The sequence below is a fragment of the Ascaphus truei genome, chromosome 20 (assembly GCF_040206685.1).
Source record: "Ascaphus truei isolate aAscTru1 chromosome 20, aAscTru1.hap1, whole genome shotgun sequence".
NCBI classification, from domain to species: Eukaryota; Metazoa; Chordata; class Amphibia; order Anura; family Ascaphidae; genus Ascaphus; species Ascaphus truei.
Genome location: NC_134502.1, coordinates 12709772 through 12732591, shown reverse-complemented (window position 1 = coordinate 12732591; position 22820 = coordinate 12709772). Strand labels below are relative to the sequence as shown.

The following is a 22820-nucleotide window of genomic DNA, read 5'->3' as shown; positions in this document are numbered from 1 at the left end:
GTTCACCCATGTTAGGGTGTATATGGGTGAACAGATGTCCTGGTCCCGGATCGACAGGCTGTATATATCCAACCACAGCTTGTCGCGAGCCCAGTCCAGTGCCATTAGGCTGGTGCCTTTCTCAGACCCCAATTGTGCGTCCGTGCCGGTGGCGCAGCTACCAGCAACGCCTTCTGCCACCTATTGGCACTTAAACAATATATTGTCGGAGGACAAGGGTTCGCGACGTCGGTCTGGGACTTTTGGATGGCATGGAGAGGTTGCAGATCGGACTTTGCCACGTTAGAGCAGAAGTGGGACGTGGGCAAGGTTTGTCTGTGCCTCGTTTTGTCAGGAGCACACCAAAGGTGCTAGCATACAGGTACGAGGTGCTCGATCTCGAGGAGTGGCTGTATGTGTCAGGGGACCAATTCCTGCAGAGTGCGTACGTGGAGAGGAAGTGCGCTCTCCGAGACTTGGAAGCTCGGGGGGTGTACGTGCGATCCTGCATCCAGTTCCTTTGGGAGATGTCGCGCCTCTTGTACGCACTGGAGAAAAAGAGGGGAAATCGTAAACATGTCACCTGCTTACTGGCAGAGGACGGTTCCCCTCTGATGGACCCGGAGAGCATCCGGGAACGAGCCCGGAGGTTCTATGTAGACCTTTTTTCTCTCCTGAGTCCATCCAGCCGAACGCATGCAGGGTCTTATGGGAGGGATTTCCCACAGTCGGCGAGTGTGAAAGGGAGCGGCTTGAGTTACCATTGACTCTGGCCGAGCTCTCTGAAGTCCTCCATCTCATGTCCCGCTGAAAAGCGCCGGGGCTAGACGGGCTGACTGTGGAGTTCTTCCAGTTTTTCTGGGTGATGCTGGGACCCGATTTCACCGAGGTCCTGGCCGAAGCCCTGGAAACCGGTGAGATGCCCCTTTCGTGTCGGCAGGCAGTACTGTCTCTGCTACCGAAGAAGGGGGATCTCCGCCAGATCGCTAAACGGCGACTGGTCTTGCTGCTTAGCATGGACTATAAGATCGTAGCCAAAGCGCTCTCGCTGAGGATCAAGTCCGTGCTAGCACAGGTGATTCACCCCGACCAGTCCTATACTATCCCGGGCCGGAGCATTCATGATAAATTTTTTCTGGTCCGGTACCTGCTGCACCATGCGCAGAAGACTGGTCGGTCACTCGCCTTTCTGTCCCTAGATCAGGAGAAGGCGTTTGACAGGGTGGATCACCGATACCTCATACAGACCCTGCAGGCGTTTGGCTTTGGCCCACAATTTGTGGGCCTTCTCCAGATACTTTACGCCTCTGCAGAGTGTCTGGTGAAGATTAATTGGTCCCTGACGGCACCTTTTGGCATTTGGTCGGGGAGTACGTCAAGTATGCCCCCTGTCCGGGCAACTGTACGCGCTGGCCATCGATTCCTTCCTTTGCCTGCTGAGGAAGAGGCTCACCGGGCTGGTGCTGCGGGAGTCTGACATGATGATGATGTGCTTCTTGTGGCCCAGGACCTAGTTGATCTGGAGCGGGCGCACGCGTACCAAGAAGTCTACACCGCGGCCTCTTCAGCTCAGATCAACTGGTCCAAGTGCTCCGGCCTTTTGGGGGGTCCCTTACAGGTAGACTCCTTGCCCCCCCCCTGCGTTTCGCAATGTCTCATGGGGGAGTGATACTATCAAGTATCTGGGAGTCTACCTGCCTGCTGCGGAGAACCCGGACCCAGAAAACTTCAGTAATCTTGAAGAACGAGTCATCACTCATCTGGGGTCATGGGCATATCTGTCGAAAAATGCTTTCCTTCAGGGGAAGGACTCTGGTGATCAACCAGCGGTGGCCAGTCATCTGTGGCACCGGCTGATATCCATGGCTCCAACCCCTGAATTTGTCAGTAAGATCCAGGTGAAGTTGCTGGACTTTTTCTGGATGGGGAAGCATTGGGTCTCTGCGGGTGTTGCGTGCCTTCCTCTGAGAGAGGGAGGACAGGGAGTGGTGTGTGGTGGTGTGTGTCCGCTCCCAGTTACACACTTTCCGCCTCCAGTACCTGCAGAGATACCTATTCGCAGATCCGTCTCTGCAGTGGTGCCAGCAGGCAACCAGTTTCTTTCGCCAGCTGCGCAATATGGGGTATGACTGGTAACTATTTATCATCAAGCCCGAGGGGTTAGGTAGAGAAGTCTCGGTGCTGCCGGCATACTACCGGAACTTACTAAGGGTCTGGAGCCAGGTCTCCGCGAGCAGGAATGGACAGGTGGCGGTGGGAGTTAGTTTCCTCGCTGAGCCCCTGCTGTTTAATCCAGCAGTGAGAGCTCGGATGTTTGATGCACCCTCTATATCTGCCGCCAACTAATCCTGGCACAGGTGACCAGAGTCGGGGATCTCCTGGACTACGAACGATGGGACTGGATAGGAGCAGAGTATGGGTCTGCCTACTGCCCGCGTCCCTCATTGTCTGATCCAGGAGATTAAAGATGCCATCCACCCCGATTTACGCACCTTCATCGAGGGGGTATTGCAGACCGGAGAGCCCTGCCCACCTATCACCCCCTGCTCTCCGGATCTTTGCGTCGGACCAAAGCCACGGCAATTCCCTCAGGCTCCTCTTGTCCCAACCTCAGCAAAATGGGGGACATGTTTCCGCGGCATGCCGAGGAAAGGCCTGTACTCTCTCATGCTCCATACAGTGCACTACCTTTTCACCCGCCCCGATGCCATCTGGTGGCGTGTACTTCCTGCAAACGAGGGCGAGAGGCCCCGGTGGAGGGAACTCTATTAAGAGTTGGTTCCCCATCCTGCCGGGGATTTGAGTTGGAGAGTCCTCCGTGGTGCACTGAGCACAGGAGAGTAGTTGGCCCACTTCACGGACTCCCCCGCCACCTGCCCCTTCTGTGGCGAGCGGGAGTCCGTGTACCATATTTATTTTAGCTGCGCCAGACTGCAGCCCGTCTTATCCACCTTGAGGGGCCTTCTCCTGCAGTTCTTGCTGCACTTTTCCCCTCCCCTTTTTATTTTTGGGTGCCCAGTGTCCCGGAACAATAAGCCTAGGGATCTCCTCAACATCCTGCTCAAGCTAGCCATTTATAAGACCAGGAAGCAGTGTCTGGTGAAGGAGGTCCCAACAAACATCGGGGCCATGTTCCGGGCGCTGGTGCGCTCCTGTATCCGGGCGGAGTCCTCATAGGCCGAGTCCACTGGGGCGGTTTCAGAATTTGCCTCCGAGTGTCAGTCATACGGGGTGCTCTGCTCGGTATCCCCCACTCTGGATTATTTTGTACTAACCCTTCTTTTTTAGTGAACTTTATTTTATTTACAGTGCACTTGTTTATATTTGTTTGGCTGGTTTTTCTTTGTTCTGCTTGGTTCTAACCAAGTAGAATTGCTTCGCCGGCCAATCGGCAAAACCAGATCAAAATAGACCTCCTTGCACTTTCCCCTATTTCCTCCTCGCGCTCTCCCCTATTTCCTCCTCGCGCTCTCCCCTATTTCCTCCTCGCGCGCTCCCCTATTTCCTCCTCGCGCTCTCCCCTATTTCCTCCTCGCGCGCTCCCCTATTTCCTCCTCGCGCTCTCCCCTATTTCCTCCTCGCGCTCTCCCCTATTTCCTCCTCGCTCGCGCTCTCCCCTATTTCCTCCTCGCGCTCTCCCCTATTTCCTCCTCGCGCTCTCCCCTATTTCCTCCTCGCGCTCTCCCCTATTTCCTCCTCACGCTCTCCCCTATTTCCTCCTCGCGCTCTCCCCTATTTCCTCCTCGCGCTCTCCCCTATTTCCTCCTCACGCTCTCCCCTATTTCTCCTCGCGCTCTCCCCTATTTCCTCCTCGCGCTCTCCCCTATTTCCTCCTCACGCTCTCCCCTATTTCCTCCTCGCGCTCTCCCCTATTTCCTCCTCGCGCTCTCCCCTATTTCCTCCTCCCGCTCTCCCCTATTTCCTCCTCGCGCTCTCCCCTATTTCCTCCTCGCGCTCTCCCCTATTTCCTCCTCGCGCTCTCCCCTATTTCCTCCTCGCGCGCTCCCCTATTTCCTCCTCGCGCTCTCCCCTATTTCCTCCTCGCGCTCTCCCCTATTTCCTCCTCGCACTCTCCCCTTTTCCTCCTCGCGCTCTCCCCTCTTTCCTCCTCGCGCTCTCCCCTATTTCCTCCTCGCGCTCTCCCCTTTTCCTCCTCGCGCGCTCCTCTTTTCCTCCTCGCGCTCTCCCCTATTTCCTCCTCGCGCTCTCCCCTATTTCCTCCTCGCACTCTCCCCTTTTCCTCCTCGCGCTCTCCCCTATTTCCTCCTCGCGCTCTCCCCTATTTCCTCCTCCCGCTCTCCCCTATTTCCTCCTCGCGCTCTCCCCTATTTCCTCCTCCCGCTCTCCCCTATTTCCTCCTCGCGCTCTCCCCTATTTCCTCCTCGCGCTCTCCCCTATTTCCTCCTCGCGCTCTCCCCTATTTCCTCCTCGCGCTCTCCCCTATTTCCTCCTCGCGCTCTCCCCTATTTCCTCCTCGCGCTCTCCCCTATTTCCTCCTCGCGCGCTCCCCTATTTCCTCCTCGCGCTCTCCCCTATTTCCTCCTCGCGCTCTCCCCTATTTCCTCCTCGCACTCTCCCCTATTTCCTCCTCACGCTCTCCCCTTTTCCTCCTCGCGCGCTCCCCTTTTCCTCCTCGCGCCCTCCCCTTTTCCTCCTCGCGCGCTCCCCTCTTCTTCCTCCTCCTCGCGCTCTCCCCTCTTCTTCCTCCTCCTCGCGCTCTCCCCTCTTCTTCCTCCTCCTCGCGCTCTCCCCTCTTCTTCCTCCTCCTCGCGCTCTCCCCCCCCCCCCTTTTTTTTTTCTTCTCGCCCATTTCCTCCTGCTCCTCGCACTCTCCCCTTTTCCTCCTCGCGCTCTCCCCTCTTTCCTCCTCGCGCTCTCCCCTATTTCCTCCTCGCGCTCTCCCCTTTTCCTCCTCGCGCGCTCCCCTTTTCCTCCTCGCGCCCTCCCCTTTTCCTCCTCGCGCGCTCCCCTCTTCTTCCTCCTCCTCGCGCTCTCCCCTCTTCTTCCTCCTCCTCGCGCTCTCCCCTCTTCTTCCTCCTCCTCGCGCTCTCCCCTCTTCTTCCTCCTCCTCGCGCTCTCCCCTCTTCTTCCTCCTCCTCGCGCTCTCCCCTCTTCTTCCTCCTCCTCGCGCTCTCCCCTCTTCTTCCTCCTCCTCGCGCTCTCCCCTCTTCTTCCTCCTCCTCGCGCTCTCCCCTCTTCTTCCTCCTCCTCGCGCTCTCCCCTCTTCTTCCTCCTCCTCATGCTCTCCCCCCCCCCTTTTTTTTTCTTCTCGCCCATTTCCTCCTGCTCCTCGCGCGCTCTCTCACTTTGTCTCTCTTGCCTCTCTCTCCAGTGCCCTTCCCGCTGGTACTGGAAACTGGTCCCTGTAAGTGGCATATCTTGTCTGCTTCTCATTGCCCCCTTTCGCCTTCCGTTGTGCTTCCTCTCTTGACGTGTCCCTGCTGCTCATTCCTCGCCGCTGCTTAATTTTGCAGGTGTCCTGACATGGAGGGGGGGGGGGGGGGGTGTTTGCATGCACAGATTAACAGCAGCAAGACTTGTCCAATCTCTTTAATAAAGGATTCTGGGACAGGAGGGTAGTTATATTCCCTCTCTCTATTCCCTCTCCCCATTTTCTTCTGCTCTCCCCCTTTTCTTCTGCGCTCTCTCCCCCTTTTTCTTCTGCTCTCCCCTTCTTTTTCTTCTGCTCTCCCCTCCTTTTTTCTTCCGCTCTCCCCCCCTTTTTCTTCCGCTCTCCCCCCTTTTTCTTCCGCTCTCCCCTCCTTTTTCTTGTGCTCTCCCCTCCTTTTTCTTCTGCTCTCCCCTCCTTTTTCTTCTGCTCTCCCCTCCTTTTTCTTCTGCTCTCACCCCCTTTTTCTTCTGCTCTCACCCCCTTTTTCTTCTGCTCTCACCCCACCCCTTTTTCTTCTGCTCTCACCCCAACCCTTTTTCTTCTGCTCTCACCCCACCCCTTTTTCTTCTGCTCTCACCCCACCCCTTTTTCTTCTGCTCTCTCCCCGCCCCTTTTTCTTCTGCTCTCTCCTCGCCCCTTTACTTCTGCGCACTCGCTCTCTCTCCCCTCCCTTTCTTCTGAGCGCTCGCTCTCTCTTTCTCCCCCTCCCTTTCTTCTGAGCGCTCTCTCTCTCTTTCTCCCCATCCCTTTCTTCTGAGCGCTCGCTCTCTCTCCCTCTTTCCTCCTCTGGTCTCACCCACACCCCTTGTATCTCTCTCTTTCTCTCTTCTTTTTGCTTACAACAGATATCCCAGAATCCTTTTGTGCACATGCCGCACGCCTCCCCTCTTAGCCTCTGCAAGGAGGTTAATCACTATATAACCCCTATATTTGGAGGCAGAATTACTTTCCACTTTCATGGGATCAATGTACTTTTCATTACCCAGTAACCTTAGTGGGCAAAAGGTGCTTTAACAGGCCCTTAATAAAGACTGTTGAGCAGAGTTGCCACCTTCTATTGAATGCTAACCTGTAGATATATAAGAAAAATAAACTTTATTTTTTTTACATTTATTTATTTATCTTACTTTTGGCAGCAGCTACGTCTCCCGGCATCTTCCCCTGCCAATCAAGTCAAAACGTGGCTGCGCGATGTCAATGACGCTGTGTTGCCATGACAACGGGGCGTTTTATAGCGCTGAGGTGTCACGTTGTCATGGCAATGTGGTGTCGCTTGACGTTGTGACGTCACTCAGCATCCCCTTGCTGTTTTGACTTGATATGCAGGGTTGATGCCGCTGCCACCCCGGAGATTTACCAGGTAAACCCGGAGCCCAAAGATACGTGGCCGAAAACTGTGGTCTCCAGGTCAAACCCAGAGTGGTGGCAACCCTGCTATTAAGTAGTGATCTGAAATGACAACAGTGCTGCAAAGCATTCTGGTCTTTCTAATCTTGGTTCCGAAAACCCTATAATTACCCCCTCATTTGCTTTTACCTTTACCCTGTGGACTAAGAGGTGACGCGTAGGACTACCAGCCCCCCTTGCACGCTCTGACCAATCCCGTTGCAGCATGCTTGTCTTGTGACAGATTTTATTTTCTATTCCTCCATTCTTTAATTTTTTTAAAATAATTATTTTCCTGTTTTTACCCATTTTTGCTGGGGCGGCCGAGTGATGAAGCAGTTTAAAGCAGCCGTGATCCTAAGTTTTAGAAATCCCTAGAATGTTAAACAGATCTTCGATGAGAATAGATTTTCCTTAAAACAAAAATATCATCTTGTGTAGGCCTGAAAGTCTAACTTTAGTTGTTGCTATGGCAACTTGACTGTCGCCATAGGCTTCATGCCTCCCCTTTCCATCCAGTCAGGAGATTTGAAGGGTGACCCTAAAAGCTTAACCCTTTACGGTTGTTGCCACAGTAGGCCTATGAAGGCCGGACTCAATTCAAAGAAAATGGCTGCCTTTCACGTAGCGGAGCCTTAGTGTATGCCTAGGGTGACCTGATTTTCAAAATGTTAAAACCGAGACACATTAAAAAATATTTATAAAACCCTCTCCCCTTCATCCTCCCTCTCCCCCCCATCGTCTATCCTCCCTCTCCCACCTTCTCCCCCCCATCCTCTCCCTCCCTACTCCCTCTGCATTCTCTCATCCACCACACTCCCTCCTGTCCCCCCCACTCCCTCCTGCCCCCCCCCACTCCCTCTTCTCTCTCCCCCACTCCCTCTCCATCTCTCTCTCCACTCTCACTCCCTCTCCATGCTCTCTCCCCTTCTGCTTTTTTCCCTCTCCCCCATCCTCCCCATCCTCCCTCTCCCCCCCTACCCCTTCTCCTTTCCCTTCTCCCCGTCATCTCCCCCCTCTCCCCATCCTCTCTCCTCCCTCTCCCCATCCTCTCGCCTCCCTCTCCCCTATCCTCTCCCCCATCCTCCCTCCTCCCTCTCCCCAACCTCTCACCTCCCTCTCCCCATCCACTCTCCTCCCCCTCCCCATCCTCTCTCACCCCCTCCCCATCCTCTCTCCTCCCCCTCCCCATCCTCTCTCCTCCCCCTCCCCATCCTCTCTCACTCCCCCTCCCCCATCCTCTCTCCTCCCCCTCCCCTATCCTCTCTCTCCCCCTCCCCCATCCTCTCTCCTCCCCCTCCCCCATCCTCTCTCCTCCCCATCCTCTCCTCCCCCTCCCCATCCTCTCTCCTCCCCCTCCCCCATCCTCTCTCCTCCCCCTCCCCTATCCTCTCTCTCCCCCTCCCCCATCCTCTCTCCTCCCCCTCCCCCATCCTCTCTCCTCCCCCTCCCCCATCCTCTCTCCTCCCCCTCCCCCATCCTCTCTCCTCCCCCTCACCCATCCTCTCTCCCCCCCCTCCCCATCCTCTCTCCATCCTCTATCCTCCCCCTCCCCCATCCTCTCTCCTCCCCCACCCTCTCTCCTCCCCCCTGCCCCCATCCTCTCTCCTCCCCCTCCCCCATCCTCTCTCCTCCATATCCCCATCCTCTCTCCTCCCCCTCCCCATCCTCTCTCCTCCCCTCCCCCATCCTCTCTCCTCCCCCATCCTCTCTCCTCCCCCTCCCCATCCCTCTCCTCCCCCTCCCCCATCCTCTCTCCTCCCCCTCCCCCATCCTCTCTCCTCCCCCTCCCCCATCCTCTCTCCTCCCCCTCCCCCTTCCTCTCTCCTCCCCCTCCCCCATCCCTCTCTCCTCCCCCTCCCCCATCCTCTCTCCCCCCCTCCCCCATCCTCTCTCCTCCCCTCCCCCATCCTCTCTCCATCCTCTCTCTCGACCCCCCCCACTCCCTCTCCATCCCCCCACTCCCTCTCCATCCTCTCTCCACCCCCACTCCCTCTCCATCCTCTCTCTCCACCCTCTCCTCCCTCTCCCCCATCCTCTCTCCTCCCCCTCCCCCATCCTCTCTCCTCCCCCTCCCCCATCCTCTCTCCTCCCCCTCCCCCATCCTCTCTCCTCCCCCTCCCCCATCCTCTCTCCTCCCCCTCCCCCATCCTCTCTCCCCCCCTCCCCCATCCTCTCTCCTCCCCCTCCCCCATCCTCTCTCCATCCTCTCTCTCGACCCCCCCCACTCCCTCTCCATCCTCTCTCTCCTCCCCCCCACTCTCTCTCCATTCTCTCCCTCTCCACCCCCCCCATTCCTCTCCATCCTCTCTCCACACACCCCCACTCCTTCTCCATCCTCACTCTCCACAACCCCCCCCCATTCCCTCTCCATCCTCTCTCTCCACCCCCCCCCCCACTCCCTCTCCATCCTCTCTCTCCACTCTCCCCCACTCCCTCTCCATCCTCTCTCTCCACTCTCCCCCACTCCCTCTCCATCCTCTCTCCTCCCCCTCCCCCATCCTCTCTCCTCCCCCATCCTCTCTCCTCCCCCTCCCCATCCTCTCTCCTCCCCCTCCCCCATCCTCTCTCCTCCCCCTCCCCCATCCTCTCTCCTCCCCCTCCCCCATCCTCTCTCCTCCCCCTCCCCCATCCTCTCTCCTCCCCCTCCCCCATCCTCTCTCCATCCTCTCTCTCTCCTCCCCCATCCTCTCTCGCCCCCCCCACTCCCTCTCCATCCTCTCTCTCCACCCACCCCACTCCCTCTCCATCCTCTATCTCCACCCCCCCCACTCTCTCTCCATTCTCTCCCTCTCCACCCCTCCCCCATTCCCTCTCCATCCTCTCTCTCCACAACCCCCCCCATTCCCTCTCCATCCTCTCTCTCCACACCCCGCCCCACTCCCTCTCCATCCCCACTCTCCACAACCCCCCCCCCCATTCCCTCTCCATCCTCTCTCTCCACAACCCCCCCCCCATTCCCTCTCCATCCTCTCTCTCCACCCCCCCCCACACTCCCTCTCCATCCTCTCTCCACCCCCGCCACTCCCTCTCCATCCTCTCTCTCCACTCTCCCCCACTCCCTCTCCACCCTCTCTCTCCACACCCCCCCCACTCCCTCTCCATCCCCCCACTCCCTCTCCATCCCCCCACTCCCTCTCCATCCTCTCTCCACCCCCACTCCCTCTCCATCCTCTCTCTCCACCCTCTCCTCCCTCTCCCCCATCCTCTCTCCTCCCCCTCCCCCATCCTCTCTCCTCCCCTCCCCCATCCTCTCTCCTCCCCCTCCCCCATCCTCTCTCCTCCCCCTCCCCCATCCTCTCTCCTCCCCCTCCCCCTCCCCCATCCTCTCTCCTCCCCCTCCCCCATCCTCTCTCCTCCCCCTCCCCCATCCTCTCTCCTCCCCCTCCCCCATCCTCTCTCCCCCCCTCCCCCATCCTCTCTCCTCCCCCTCCCCCATCCTCTCTCCATCCTCTCTCTCGACCCCCCCCACTCCCTCTCCATCCTCTCTCTCCTCCCCCCCCCCACTCTCTCTCCATTCTCTCCCTCTCCACCCCCCCCATTCCCTCTCCATCCTCTCTCCACACCCCCCCCACTCCTTCTCCATCCTCACTCTCCACAACCCCCCCCCCATTCCCTCTCCATCCTCTCTCTCCACCCCCCCCCCACTCCCTCTCCATCCTCTCTCTTCACTCTCCCCCACTCCCTCTCCATCCTCTCTCTCCACTCTCCCCCACTCCCTCTCCATCCTCTCTCTCCACACCACCACCCCATTCCCTCTCCATCCTCTCTCTCCACCCCCCCCACTCCCTCTCCATCCCCCCACTCCCTGTCCATCCTCTCACCGTATGTATGCCGCCATATACTATTTTATAAGTTGTGTGTAGGGTCGAAAGGTTTGCCATGTCTGATTCCAGCCATTGCCATGGCAACTGGCCCCTGATTACAATGTAGGCCTAAAACTCCTAACTCTGGCTAACTATAGTACTGTTGCCGAAGCAACAGCTGGAGTTTATCCAATATAAAAAGCATAACTCTGGAAATTGATACATATGTTGCCATAGTTACAATTAGAGTTTGTTAGATGTGTCATAGAAGCCAAAAACGCTTGATAGCATACTGTAGCAACTGCTTGAATATGGCACATGTAGGCTTTAAAAGCCTAACTTTGGTTGATAATGCTAGTTACCATATAGTGACGACAGGAGCTGTGCAAGATTAGGCCCCAGAATCCTAACTCTAGCTTTTGATGAGGTCACCATTGGCCAGCCAGAGTTTAAGATGTGCCTTCCCATCCTTGTTCAGAGTATCTACAATGGCATTAATAGCCAGTGTTAGGCATGTTCTCTTGCCATAGTGACAACTGGAGTTGGACTTTTCTGGCTTGCATTGACCAAATTACGACCTCAAATGCTCTAACTCTTGGCAATGATGCTATTGTTGACATAGCAACAGTTGGCGTCAGACTGATGTAGGCCCCAAGAGCCTAACTCTTACCACCAGAGCTGTGTTGCCATAGCGACAACTAAAATTGCGCCAGTGTTGGCCTGAAAAACTCTAACTCTGGCTTTTTATAGGGCAACCTGGTATTTACGGAAATTGTTCTCTTTTTACTGCCCTTCCTTGCATCCAGTCCTGAGAAGGGCCAATGCAGGGTTGGCACACTCGGCTCGAGCAGCCAGTAATACCAATGTATAGGCCTGAAAGCCTAACTAGAGCCAATACTTTTTAACGACAGTACGTCCTTAAAAAGGACATTGTGTGTGTATCTCCCTATCTTTTGGCCCTACAAGGGTTAGAATTAGGCTTTTGAGGCCTCCATAGGCACCAGCCATTGGTAATTATGCAGAAAGGGAATTCTCTTATGCCGAATGTCTGTCCGCCAAGAAAACCGGGCATCGCTCCAACCCTACTTTCTCTTCCCATTTAAACCTAAAACGCAACACCCAAAATTACAACTTTTTAAAATTGTTTTTTTATTATTATTATTTTCTTTAAAAAATTTATTTCACGTTTGCAAATAATTTAAACTTTTTGGGAAACGGAAGCTACTGCTTTAGCCCCTGACGCTCTTCCCTCTCTATCTCTCTCTCATTATGTCGTTCCCTCTGATTATGGCGCTGTCCTGACACTCTCCGTTGCTCTTTTCCGTTGCATTTAGCATGCCATCGCTTTTTGTTTAAAGGAGTCTGGGAATAAACCTCCCGTGGTAACGTATTTTGCACGCTAGCATTACCAAAATGATACGTTTTTATTTCCTTTTGTAATTTATTATTTTTTTGTGAAAAATTATTATTATTATTTTTTTTCCTTTTCAAACCTGTTTCTTCCTTTTTTATAATCTCGGGCTCTGGTTTCAAAATATACTTGAAAGTGTAATATATTTTATATTTAAATGTCTAATATAACTAGCTGCTATTTAATTAAAAGGTCACTCGAGACACACACACACACACCTCTCACCTCTCTCTGCTCCGTGCTGTTTTCTCCTCACCTTGGCCCCACCCCCAGGCTCCTGACACCACCTCCTGATTGGATGCTACTGGGTAATGCAGCCAATCAGGATGAAGGAAGTTGCCCAGCCCCCTAGCAACAGCCCTGCTCGGAAATCCTGCAGCCCCTCAAGCCGGTCAGGTTACTATGTCCAGGGAGGCAATATCGGAGTATTACCTCTAATTTTTTTTTTACTAGACAGTGTGTCCAAATACAGGACCGTCTGGTTCAATACTGGACACCTGGCAACCCTAAGTATAGTACAATCATTTTATATAGAATACTAGCTGATATACCCTGTGTTGCCCGGGAGTACATTTTCCCGCTCCCCCTCTGTCTCCGCTTCCCTCCCCCGTTCCTAGCTTTATTTGCCCCCCTCCTTCCCAGCTCGGTTCCCCCCAGTTAAGCTCCGTTCCCACCGGGACATTTTACATCCGTGTTTCCCCCCCGCACCAGACAGCACTCTCACCCCCCTCCACCCCACATGACTCTCCCCCCCTGCACCCCACATCACTCTCCCCCCGCACCCCACATCACTCTCCCCCCCCCCCGCACCCCACATCACTCTCCCCCCCGCACCCCACATCACTCTCCCCCCCCGCACCCCACATCACTCTCCTCCCCCGCACCCCACATCACTCTCCCCCCCGCACCCCACATCACTCTCCCCCCCGCACCCCACATCACTCTTCCCCCCCCCGCACCCCACATCACTCTCCCCCCCCCCCCCCGCACCCCACATCACTCTCCCCCCCACGCACCCCACATCACTCTCCCCCCCCGAACCCCACATCACTCTCCCCCTTCCCCCCTGCACCCCACATCACTCTCCCCCTCCCCCCCTGCACCCCACATCACTCCCCCCCTCCCCCCCTGCGGTCCTCATTACTCTCCCCCCCACCCCATGCGGCCCTCATTACTCTCCCCCCCACCCCTCCTGCGGCCCTCATCTCTCTCCCTCCCCTGTCCCCGGTGCTTGTTTCCCCACCCCCCTCTCTCTGGCGCTGTGGTCACCCTGTCCCTGGCAACCCCTCCCCCCTTGGCGCCTCCGGCTGTCCCCGCTGAGGAGCCACCTCACCCTGATCGGTGTCGGTCATCCGCTCCCCCCCCCGGTCCCGCGGGGTGAGGTGGAGAACAGCAGAGTGACTGTGTGCGTGTGAGGCGGCTGTGAGCGGTGAGTGGTGTGGGCTTAGCGTTATTCTGTCCCGGCGCTTGTTTCCCCCCCCCCCCCACCTCGGTCCCCGGCGCGAAGGGCCTGTGGGTAGGCCATTGGTCAGAGGCGCGCTCACCTCTGTCCCCCCCTCACCTCTGTCCCCGGCGGTCGTTCCCCCCCCCCCGCCCCCCCCCCCGGTCCCGCGGGGTGAGAAGAGCCGAGTGGGCGGGTGGGTGTAGGATGTGAGGCTGTGGTGGAGGGTGTGAGGCGGTTGGATTGTGCGGTGCACAGCGTGTGGGTTTCCACTGTCTCCGAGGCGCGTGGGTGGTGTGAGTCTCACGGCCTGCGTAGCTCTGGCCATGACATCACCCCACCCCCGCAGGCCACTGAGAGCGAGAGGCCTGACAGACCCACAGACAAAGAACATTTCACTTTTAATAGATATATAGATATATATATGATATAGCTGTAAAATAACGGCTACTGCAATTATTCCCTCACCTGGTGTCTCTGTAAAGTTCCCAACATACCACTTAGTTTGTGATCTCCCCGGGGAAGGGATTTCTTTTCCTATTGTATTCCTAATATATAATATTGTACAGCCAGTACAATATTATGTATACAAGAGACTCCATGGAACATGGGTCTCTTCTGTCTACAAGACAGAAATATCTTGTGGGCAATGAGGACGCCTAGTGGTTACACTATGTATTGCTAATAAATGTGTGGACACTGATTTAGAAATATATTTTGGTGTGTGTGTGTAATCGGTCGTAGATGACGAAAAAGCATTTGGTTGTGTCTACACATCAGCGGGCCTTGGATGCATTAAGAAGACGGTTTTGAAGAAGCGTTCATTGATATATTAAAGAACATTTACGAGAATGCCACATCAACCATTAGGTTGCATGAAGATACAAGCAAAATCAGGATCAGCGAGAGAGTGCGGCAGGGAGACACCTCGTCGCCAAAGCTTTTCACAGCAACACTTGAAGAATTGTTCAAGGCATTAGATTGGTAAGAAAAAGGAATCAAAATCCGTGGTGGGTATTTGAGTCGCTTACGATTTGCAGATGACCTTGTTTTTTTTTTTGCTACAAGTCCAGAAGACCACCAGCAACATATCAGACCACTCGCCAAAGCAAGTAAGAATGTGGCCTCCATAGGAATCTAAGAAAGACCAAAGTACAGATTTGACACATTTGTTAAATACCAAAGATAAAAATAAATGGCTTAGAACTAGGTGTCGAAGACTGTCTACTTTGGCCGGCAAATAACAATGGATAGGAACCTTTTGAACTAACTCAATCGGAGGATGAAGATGGGAGGGAGAAACAAGACAATACTTTAAGGGAACCTTCCACTGTGTCTCGAGGAACGTTTTCGACCAGTGTATTCATGGTACGCCATTTGATGTCGCGGAACCATCATGATGCTGGGAGGAGATGGCGGGAGGAGAAGGTAAGAGCGTTATAGAGGCCCCGGCAATCGGCTTGTTGTGGAGGAGAGTGCGGGTCCCGGTGCTGTGGTACCAACTGCACCGCCACCAAGCTGGCGCTGGACTACTCGACTGGATTCCAAGAGATAAAGAGACCAAGACGATGACCAAAAGTAAGATGGGAGGATAAAATCAGAAAATTTGTTGGAGCAGCGCAGAGAAGAGACTTGCAACCACAGTCCATGGAAGGTCATTGGGGAGGCTTCCTCCAGCAGTGGTAATATGGATGGGGATATATAGATGAGCATACACGTACACCAATCCTCTTCGCACTCGTTTGTAATCCGGTAGTTTATCTTCAGCTGTGGCAGTGCGGAGGGCCGAGCAGGAATAAATAATTACATGACTTAAGTGCTTTTATTTGAAGTCCCTACAACGAATTGGCTGTGCCTGAATTAAAAAGGTTTACATGTACTGATGCAGCCACGAGTATCCGAAAATCTGGTGCAATCTCCCAGTAATGCTGCAACATTTCTGTGACACTTCTGCAAACAGACTAATGGCCCATCGGATTAATGAGACTGCCAGGGACCCCTGCTGTGTTAATCCGATGGGCCATTAGTCTGTTTGCAGAAATGTCACAGAAATGTTGCAGCATTACTGGGAGATTGCCCCAGATTTTCAAAGGCAAGTGTTCGGATATTCGTTGCTGCATCTGTATATAAAAGGAAGAAACGTAGGTTTGTTCAGTGTATATATTTTTATTTATCTGGATGCTTTCTTAATCCCCTATTAACATAAATCAAACCTTTTTTTTATTTTTTATTTTTGGATTTTTCCATTATTGTAGTTTTTTGCCGCCTGCTGAATGTGTCTGTGTATAGCATTTATTGTTTGTGTGCGCGCACCTTTGTAGTTTCTGCATGCCATGTTCAAACACCGGATTGTGTATGTTATACAAGGATAAACCCTGTTGTCACCGTTGCAGGGTGTATGGCGATGTGGCAGCATGGCGCTGGGTGTGAAACCTTATTTTATTTTCACAGCTAGTTTCAAATAACACAGGGGTGGTGATGCATGTCTCTCCCTTCAATGTTTTTCCGGTAGATACGTTATCGGAAGGATAAAGCACTCTCCAGACAGACCCCCTGCTTCCCGACGGTCTCATCCATGAGGGATCTGTCAAATGGGAGCGCTCTCGCAGCCACCATCCATTATTACTGCCCTGCGGAGCTGAGACTGCAGGGTGAGTAGCGGGGTGTTTAAGCTCTTCTAGGGCAGCGGTGGGCAACATCATATGTATCCAGTCACTAAAAGGCCTGCACACAATCTGTTGCCATATAACTGCTCCATATAATTGGTCCCTATAACTCCTTCTATTGCCCCATACAAGTGCTTCGTATAACATCTCAAACTCTCGCTCCCCCTCCCCCTCCCTCTTTCTTCTCTCCCACTTCCCCCTCCCCACCTCACCACTCGCGCTCTCCCCACCTCACCACTCGCGCTCTCCCCACCTCACCACTCGCGCTCTCCCCACCTCACCACTCGCGCTCTCCCCACCTCACCACTCGCGCTCTCCCCACCTCACCACTCGCGCTCTCCCCACCTCACCACTCGCGCTCTCCCCACCTCACCACTCGCGCTCTCCCCACCTCACCACTCGCGCTCTCCCCACCTCACCACTCGCGCTCTCCCCACCTCACCACTCGCGCTCTCCCCACCTCACCACTCGCGCTCTCCCCACCTCACCACTCGCGCTCTCCCCACCTCACCACTCGCGCTCTCCCCACCTCACCACTCGCGCTCTCTCCCCCCCTCTCCCCACCTCACCACTCGTGCTCTCTCCCCCCCTCTCCCCACCTCACCACTCGCGCTCTCTCCCCCCCTCTCCCCACCTCACCACTCGCGCTCTCCCCACCTCACCACTCGCGCTCTCCCCACCTCACCACTCGCGCTCTCCCCACCTCACCACTCGCGCTCTCCTCACCTCACCACTCGCGCTCTCCCCACCTCACCACTCGCGCTCTCCCCACCTCACCACTCGCGCTCTCCCCACCTCACCACTCGCGCTCTCCCCACCTCACCACTCGCGCTCTCCCCACCTCACCACTCGCTCTCTCCCCACCTCACCACTCGCGCTCTCCCCACCTCACCACTCGCGCTCTCCCCACCTCACCACTCGCGCTCTCCCCACCTCACCACTCGCGCTCTCCCCACCTCACCACTCGCGCTCTCCCCACCTCACCACTCGCGCTCTCCCCACCTCACCACTCGCGCTCTCCCCACCTCACCACTCGCGCTCTCCCCACCTCACCACTCGCGCTCTCCCCACCTCGCCACTCGCGCTCTCCCCACCTCGCCACTCGCGCTCTCCCCACCTCGCCACTCGCGCTCTCCCCACCTCGCCACTCGCGCTCTCCCCACCTCGCCACTCGCGCTCTCTCCACCTCGCCACTCGCGCTTTCCCCACCTCGCCACTCGCGCTCTCCCCACCTCGCCACTCGCGCTCTCCCCACCTCACCACTCGCGCTCTTCCCACCTCACCACTCGCGCTCTCCCCACCTCACCACTCGCGCTCTCCCCACCTCACCACTCGCGCTCTCCCCACCTCACCACTCGCGCTCTCTCCCCCCCCTCTCCCCACCTCACCCCTCGCGCTCTCCCCACCTCACCACTCGCGCTCTCCCCACCTCGCCACTCGCGCTCTCCCCACCTCGCCACTCGCGCTCTCCCCACCTCACCACTCGCGCTCTCCCCACCTCACCACTCGTGCTCTCCCCACCTCACCACTCGCGCTCTCCCCACCTCACCACTCGCGCTCTCCCCACCTCACCACTCGCGCTCTCTCCCCCCCTCTCCCCACCTCACCCCTCGCGCTCTCCCCACCTCACCCCTCGCGCTCTCCCCACCTCACCACTCGCGCTCTCCCCACCTCGCCACTCGCGCTCTCCCCACCTCGCCACTCGCGCTCTCCCCACCTCACCACTCGCGCTCTCCCCACCTCACCACTCGTGCTCTCCCCACCTCACCACTCGCGCTCTCCCCACCTCACCACTCGCGCTCTCTCCCCCCCTCTCCCCACCTCACCCCTCGCGCTCTCCCCACCTCACCACTCGCGCTCTCCCCACCTCGCCACTCGCGCTCTCCCCACCTCGCCACTCGCGCTCTCCCCACCTCGCCACTCGCGCTCTCCCCCACCTCGCCACTCGCGCTCTCCCCACCTCGCCACTCGCGCTCTCCCCACCTCGCCACTCGCGCTCTCCCCACCTCGCCACTCGCGCTCTCCCCACCTCGCCACTCGCGCTCTCCCCACCTCGCCACTCGCGCTCTCCCCACCTCGCCACTCGCGCTCTCCCCACCTCGCCACTCGCGCTCTCCCCACCTCACCACTCGTGCTCTCCCCACCTCACCACTCGCGCTCTCCCCACCTCACCACTCGCGCTCTCTCTCCCCCTCTCCCCACCTCACCCCTCGCGCTCTCCCCACCTCACCACTCGCGCTCTCCCCACCTCGCCACTCGCGCTCTCCCCACCTCGCCACTCGCGCTCTCCCCACCTCGCCACTCGCGCTCTCTCTCCCCCTCTCCCCACCTCACCCCTCGCGCTCTCCCCACCTCACCACTCGCGCTCTCCCCACCTCGCCACTCGCGCTCTCCCCACCTCGCCACTCGCGCTCTCCCCACCTCGCCACTCGCGCTCTCCCCACCTCACCACTCGCGCTCTCCCCACCTCGCCACTCGCGCTCTCCCCACCTCGCCACTCGCGCTCTCCCCACCTCGCCACTCGGGCTCTCCCCACCTCGCCACTCGCGCTCTCCCCACCTCGCCACTCGCGGTCTCCCCACCTCGCCACTCGCGCTCTCTCCACCTCGCCACTCGCGCTCTCCCCACCTCGCCACTCGCGCTCTCCCCACCTCGCCACTCGCGCTCTCCCCACCTCGCCACTCGCGCTCTCCCCACCTCGCCACTCGCGCTCTCCCCACCTCGCCACTCGCGCTTTCCCCACCTCGCCACTCGTGCTCTCCCCACCTCGCCACTCGCGCTCTCCCCACCTCGCCACTCGCGCTCTCCCCACCTCGCCACTCGCGCTCTCCCCACCTCGCCACTCGCGCTCTCCCCACCTCGCCACTCGCGCTTTCCCCACCTCGCCACTCGCGCTCTCCCCACCTCGCCACTCGCGCTCTCCCCACCTCACCACTCGCGCTCTCCCCACCTCACCACTCGCGCTCTCCCCACCTCACCACTCGCGCTCTTCCCACCTCACCACTCGCGCTCTCCCCACCTCACCACTCGCGCTCTCCCCACCTCACCACTCGCGCTCTCTCCCCCTCGCATCTCGTGCTCTCCCCACCTCACCACTCGCGCTCTCCCCACCTCGCCACTCGCGCTCTCCCCACCTCGCCACTCGCGCTCTCCCCACCTCGCCACTCGCGCTCTCCCCACCTCACCACTCGCGCTCTCCCCACCTCGCCACTCGCGCTCTCCCCACCTCGCCACTCGCGCTCTCCCCACCTCACCACTCGCGCTCTCCCCACCTCGCCACTCGCGCTCTCCCCATCTCACCTCTCTCGCGCTCACCCCACCTCACCCCTTGCGCTCTCTCCCCCTCTCTCCCCACCTCACACCTCGCGCTCTCTCCCCCCCTCTCCCCACCTCACCACTCGCGCTCTCCCCACCTCACCTCTCTCGCGCTCACCCCACCTCACCCCTTGCGCTCTCTCCCCCTCTCTCCCCACCTCACACCTCGCGCTCTCTCCCCCCCTCTCCCCACCTCACCCCTCGCGCGCTCTCCCCACCTCACCCCTCGCGCGCTCTCCCCACCTCACCCCTCTCGCGCGCTCTCTCCCCACCTCACCCCTCTCGCGCGCTCTCTCCCCACCTCACCCCTCTCGCGCGCTCTCTCCCCACCTCACCCCTCTCGCGCGCTCTCTCCCCACCTCACCTCTCACGCGCTCTCTCCCCACCTCACCCCTCGCGCGCTCTCTCCCCACCTCACCCCTCTCGCGCGCTCTCTCCCCACCTCACCTCTCTCGTGTGCTCTCTCCCCACCTCACCCCTCTCGCGCGCTCTCTCCCCACCTCACCTCTTTCGCGCGCTCTCTCCCCACCTCACCTCTTTCGCGTGCTCTCTCCCCACCTCACCTCTCTCGCGCGCTCTCTCCCCACCTCGCCCCTCTCGCGCGCTCTCTCCCCACCTCGCCCCTCTCGCGCGCTCTCTCCCCACCTCGCCCCTCTCGCGCGCTCTCTCCCCACCTCACCTCTCGCGCGCTCTCTCCCCACCTCACCCCTCTCGCGCGCTCTCTCCCCACCTCACCCCTCTCGCGCGCTCTCTCCCCACCTCACCCCTCTCGCGCGCTCTCTCCCCACCTCACCTCTCACGCGTTCTCTCCCCACCTCACCCATCGCGCGCTCTCTCCCCACCTCACCCCTCTCGCGCGCTCTCTCCCCACCTCACCTCTCTCGTGCGCTCTCCCCACCTCACCTCTCTCGCGCGCTCTCTCCCCACCTCACCTCTTTCGCGCGCTCTCTCCCCACCTCACCTCTTTCGCACGCTCTCTCCCCACCTCACCTCTTTCGCGCGCTCTCTCCCCACCTCGCCCCTCTCGCGCGCTCTCTCCCCACCTCGCCCCTCTCGCGCGCTCTCTCCCCACCTCGCCCCTCTCGCGCGCTCTCTCCCCACCTCGCCCCTCTCGCGCGCTCTCTCCCCACCTCACCTCTCGCGCGCTCTCTGCCCACCTCGCCTCTCTCGCGCGCTCTCTCCCCACCTCACCCCTCTCGCGCGCTCTCTCCCCACCTCACCCCTCTCGCGCGCTCTCTCCCCACCTCACCTCTCTCGCGCGCTCTCTCCCCACCTCACCTCTCTCGCGCGCTCTCTCCCCACCTCACCCCTCTCGCGCGCTCTCTCCCCACCTCACCTCTCTCGCGCGCTCTCTCCCCACCTCACCTCTCTCGCGCGCTCTCCCCCCACCTCACCTCTCTCGCGCGCTCTCTCCCCACCTCACCTCTCTCGCGCGCTCTCTCCCCACCTCACCTCTCTCGCGCGCTCTCTCCCCACCTCACCTCTCTCGCGCGCTCTCTCCCCACCTCACCTCTCTCGCGCGCTCTCTCCCCACCTCACCTCTCTCGCGCGCTCTCTCCCCACCTCGCCCCTCTCGCGCGCTCTCTCCCCACCTCGCCCCTCTCGCGCGCTCTCTCCCCACCTCGCCCCTCTCGCGCGCTCTCTCCCCACCTCACCTCTCGCGCGCTCTCTCCCCACCTCACCCCTCTCGCGCGCTCTCTCCCCACCTCACCCCTCTCGCGCGCTCTCTCCCCACCTCACCCCTCTCGCGCGCTCTCTCCCCACCTCACCTCTCACGCGTTCTCTCCCCACCTCACCCATCGCGCGCTCTCTCCCCACCTCACCCCTCTCGCGCGCTCTCTCCCCACCTCACCTCTCTCGTGCGCTCTCCCCACCTCACCTCTCTCGCGCGCTCTCTCCCCACCTCACCTCTTTCGCGCGCTCTCTCCCCACCTCACCTCTTTCGCACGCTCTCTCCCCACCTCACCTCTTTCGCGCGCTCTCTCCCCACCTCGCCCCTCTCGCGCGCTCTCTCCCCACCTCGCCCCTCTCGCGCGCTCTCTCCCCACCTCGCCCCTCTCGCGCGCTCTCTCCCCACCTCGCCCCTCTCGCGCGCTCTCTCCCCACCTCACCTCTCGCGCGCTCTCTGCCCACCTCGCCTCTCTCGCGCGCTCTCTCCCCACCTCACCCCTCTCGCGCGCTCTCTCCCCACCTCACCCCTCTCGCGCGCTCTCTCCCCACCTCACCTCTCTCGCGCGCTCTCTCCCCACCTCACCTCTCTCGCGCGCTCTCTCCCCACCTCACCCCTCTCGCGCGCTCTCTCCCCACCTCACCTCTCTCGCGCGCTCTCTCCCCACCTCACCTCTCTCGCGCGCTCTCCCCCCACCTCACCTCTCTCGCGCGCTCTCTCCCCACCTCACCTCTCTCGCGCGCTCTCTCCCCACCTCACCTCTCTCGCGCGCTCTCTCCCCACCTCACCTCTCTCGCGCGCTCTCTCCCCACCTCACCTCTCTCTCGCGCTCGCTCTCTCCACACCTCACCTCTCTCTCGCGCTCGATCTCTCCCCACCTCACCTCTCGCGCGCGCTCGATCTCTCCCCACCTCACCTCTCGCGCGCGCTCGATCTCTCCCCACCTCACCTCTCGCGCGCGCTCGATCTCTCCCCACCTCACCTCTCGCGCGCGCTCGATCTCTCCCCACCTCACCTCTCGCGCGCGCTCGATCTCTCCCCACCTCACCTCTCGCGCGCGCTCGATCTCTCCCCACCTCACCTCTCGCGCGCGCTCGATCTCTCCCCACCTCACCTCTCGCGCGCGCTCGATCTCTCCCCACCTCACCTCTCGCGCGCGCTCGATCTCTCCCCACCTCACCTCTCGCGCGCGCACTGTCATTCTCCGCTCTTTTTGTAGATCCGCTCCTGCATGTAGCTCCACCCACGCATGCTCGCGCGACAAACTACAAGTTGAAAGGGACCATGGGGTGAGAGGAGATTGGGGGGATGCGTACTTGCCTGTTGCCCACCAGTGTTCTTACGCTAAGGCCATACAGCCCGCACCGCAGAGGCATGTGACGTGACCCGCATTGGGCGAACCGCTCACGTGACCTGACTGTCGCGCTGAGAAATCAACTGATTTCTTGTGCAACATACGCCCCTCCTGTTGCTGCCCGTGTAGTCTATGGGCGCGATCAATGCCTTTAGGCAATGTGTTCACGCCCCGCGCGGACTGCGGCAGTATGGACCTGCCCTTAGGGTATGTGTTTGGTTGTTGTAAGGACTTTGGGGTGGGGTAAGTCTGTATCTCCAGGGTCAGGACATGACTTGTTTGGGACTTGGCTCATGGCTCCTTGGGGGCGTGGTAAGGTTTCAAGGAAGAGCTGTGATGTCAAATTCAGGGATCAGTCTCCTTGGGGGGGCCTGTCTTAAATCTGTCATCGGAGGATGGGA

General features: G+C 58.9%; 1 protein-coding gene across 4 annotated transcripts in view; it reads left to right on the top strand.

The window, feature by feature from the left end:
- CAMSAP3 (calmodulin regulated spectrin associated protein family member 3) overlaps window positions 1–22820 on the top strand; it is a 93726-nt gene that overhangs the window by 50130 nt on the left and 20776 nt on the right. The window contains exons 5-7 of one of the 4 annotated variants that reach the window (XM_075577275.1): window positions 5312–5344; window positions 11898–11945; window positions 15928–16066. In XM_075577275.1, coding sequence (XP_075433390.1) covers window positions 5312–5344; window positions 11898–11945; window positions 15928–16066 — 220 coding nt within the window. The remainder of the gene's footprint in view (window positions 1–5311; window positions 5345–11897; window positions 11946–15927; window positions 16067–22820) is intronic. The other 3 variants (XM_075577276.1, XM_075577277.1, XM_075577278.1) reach the window with 3 other exon arrangements.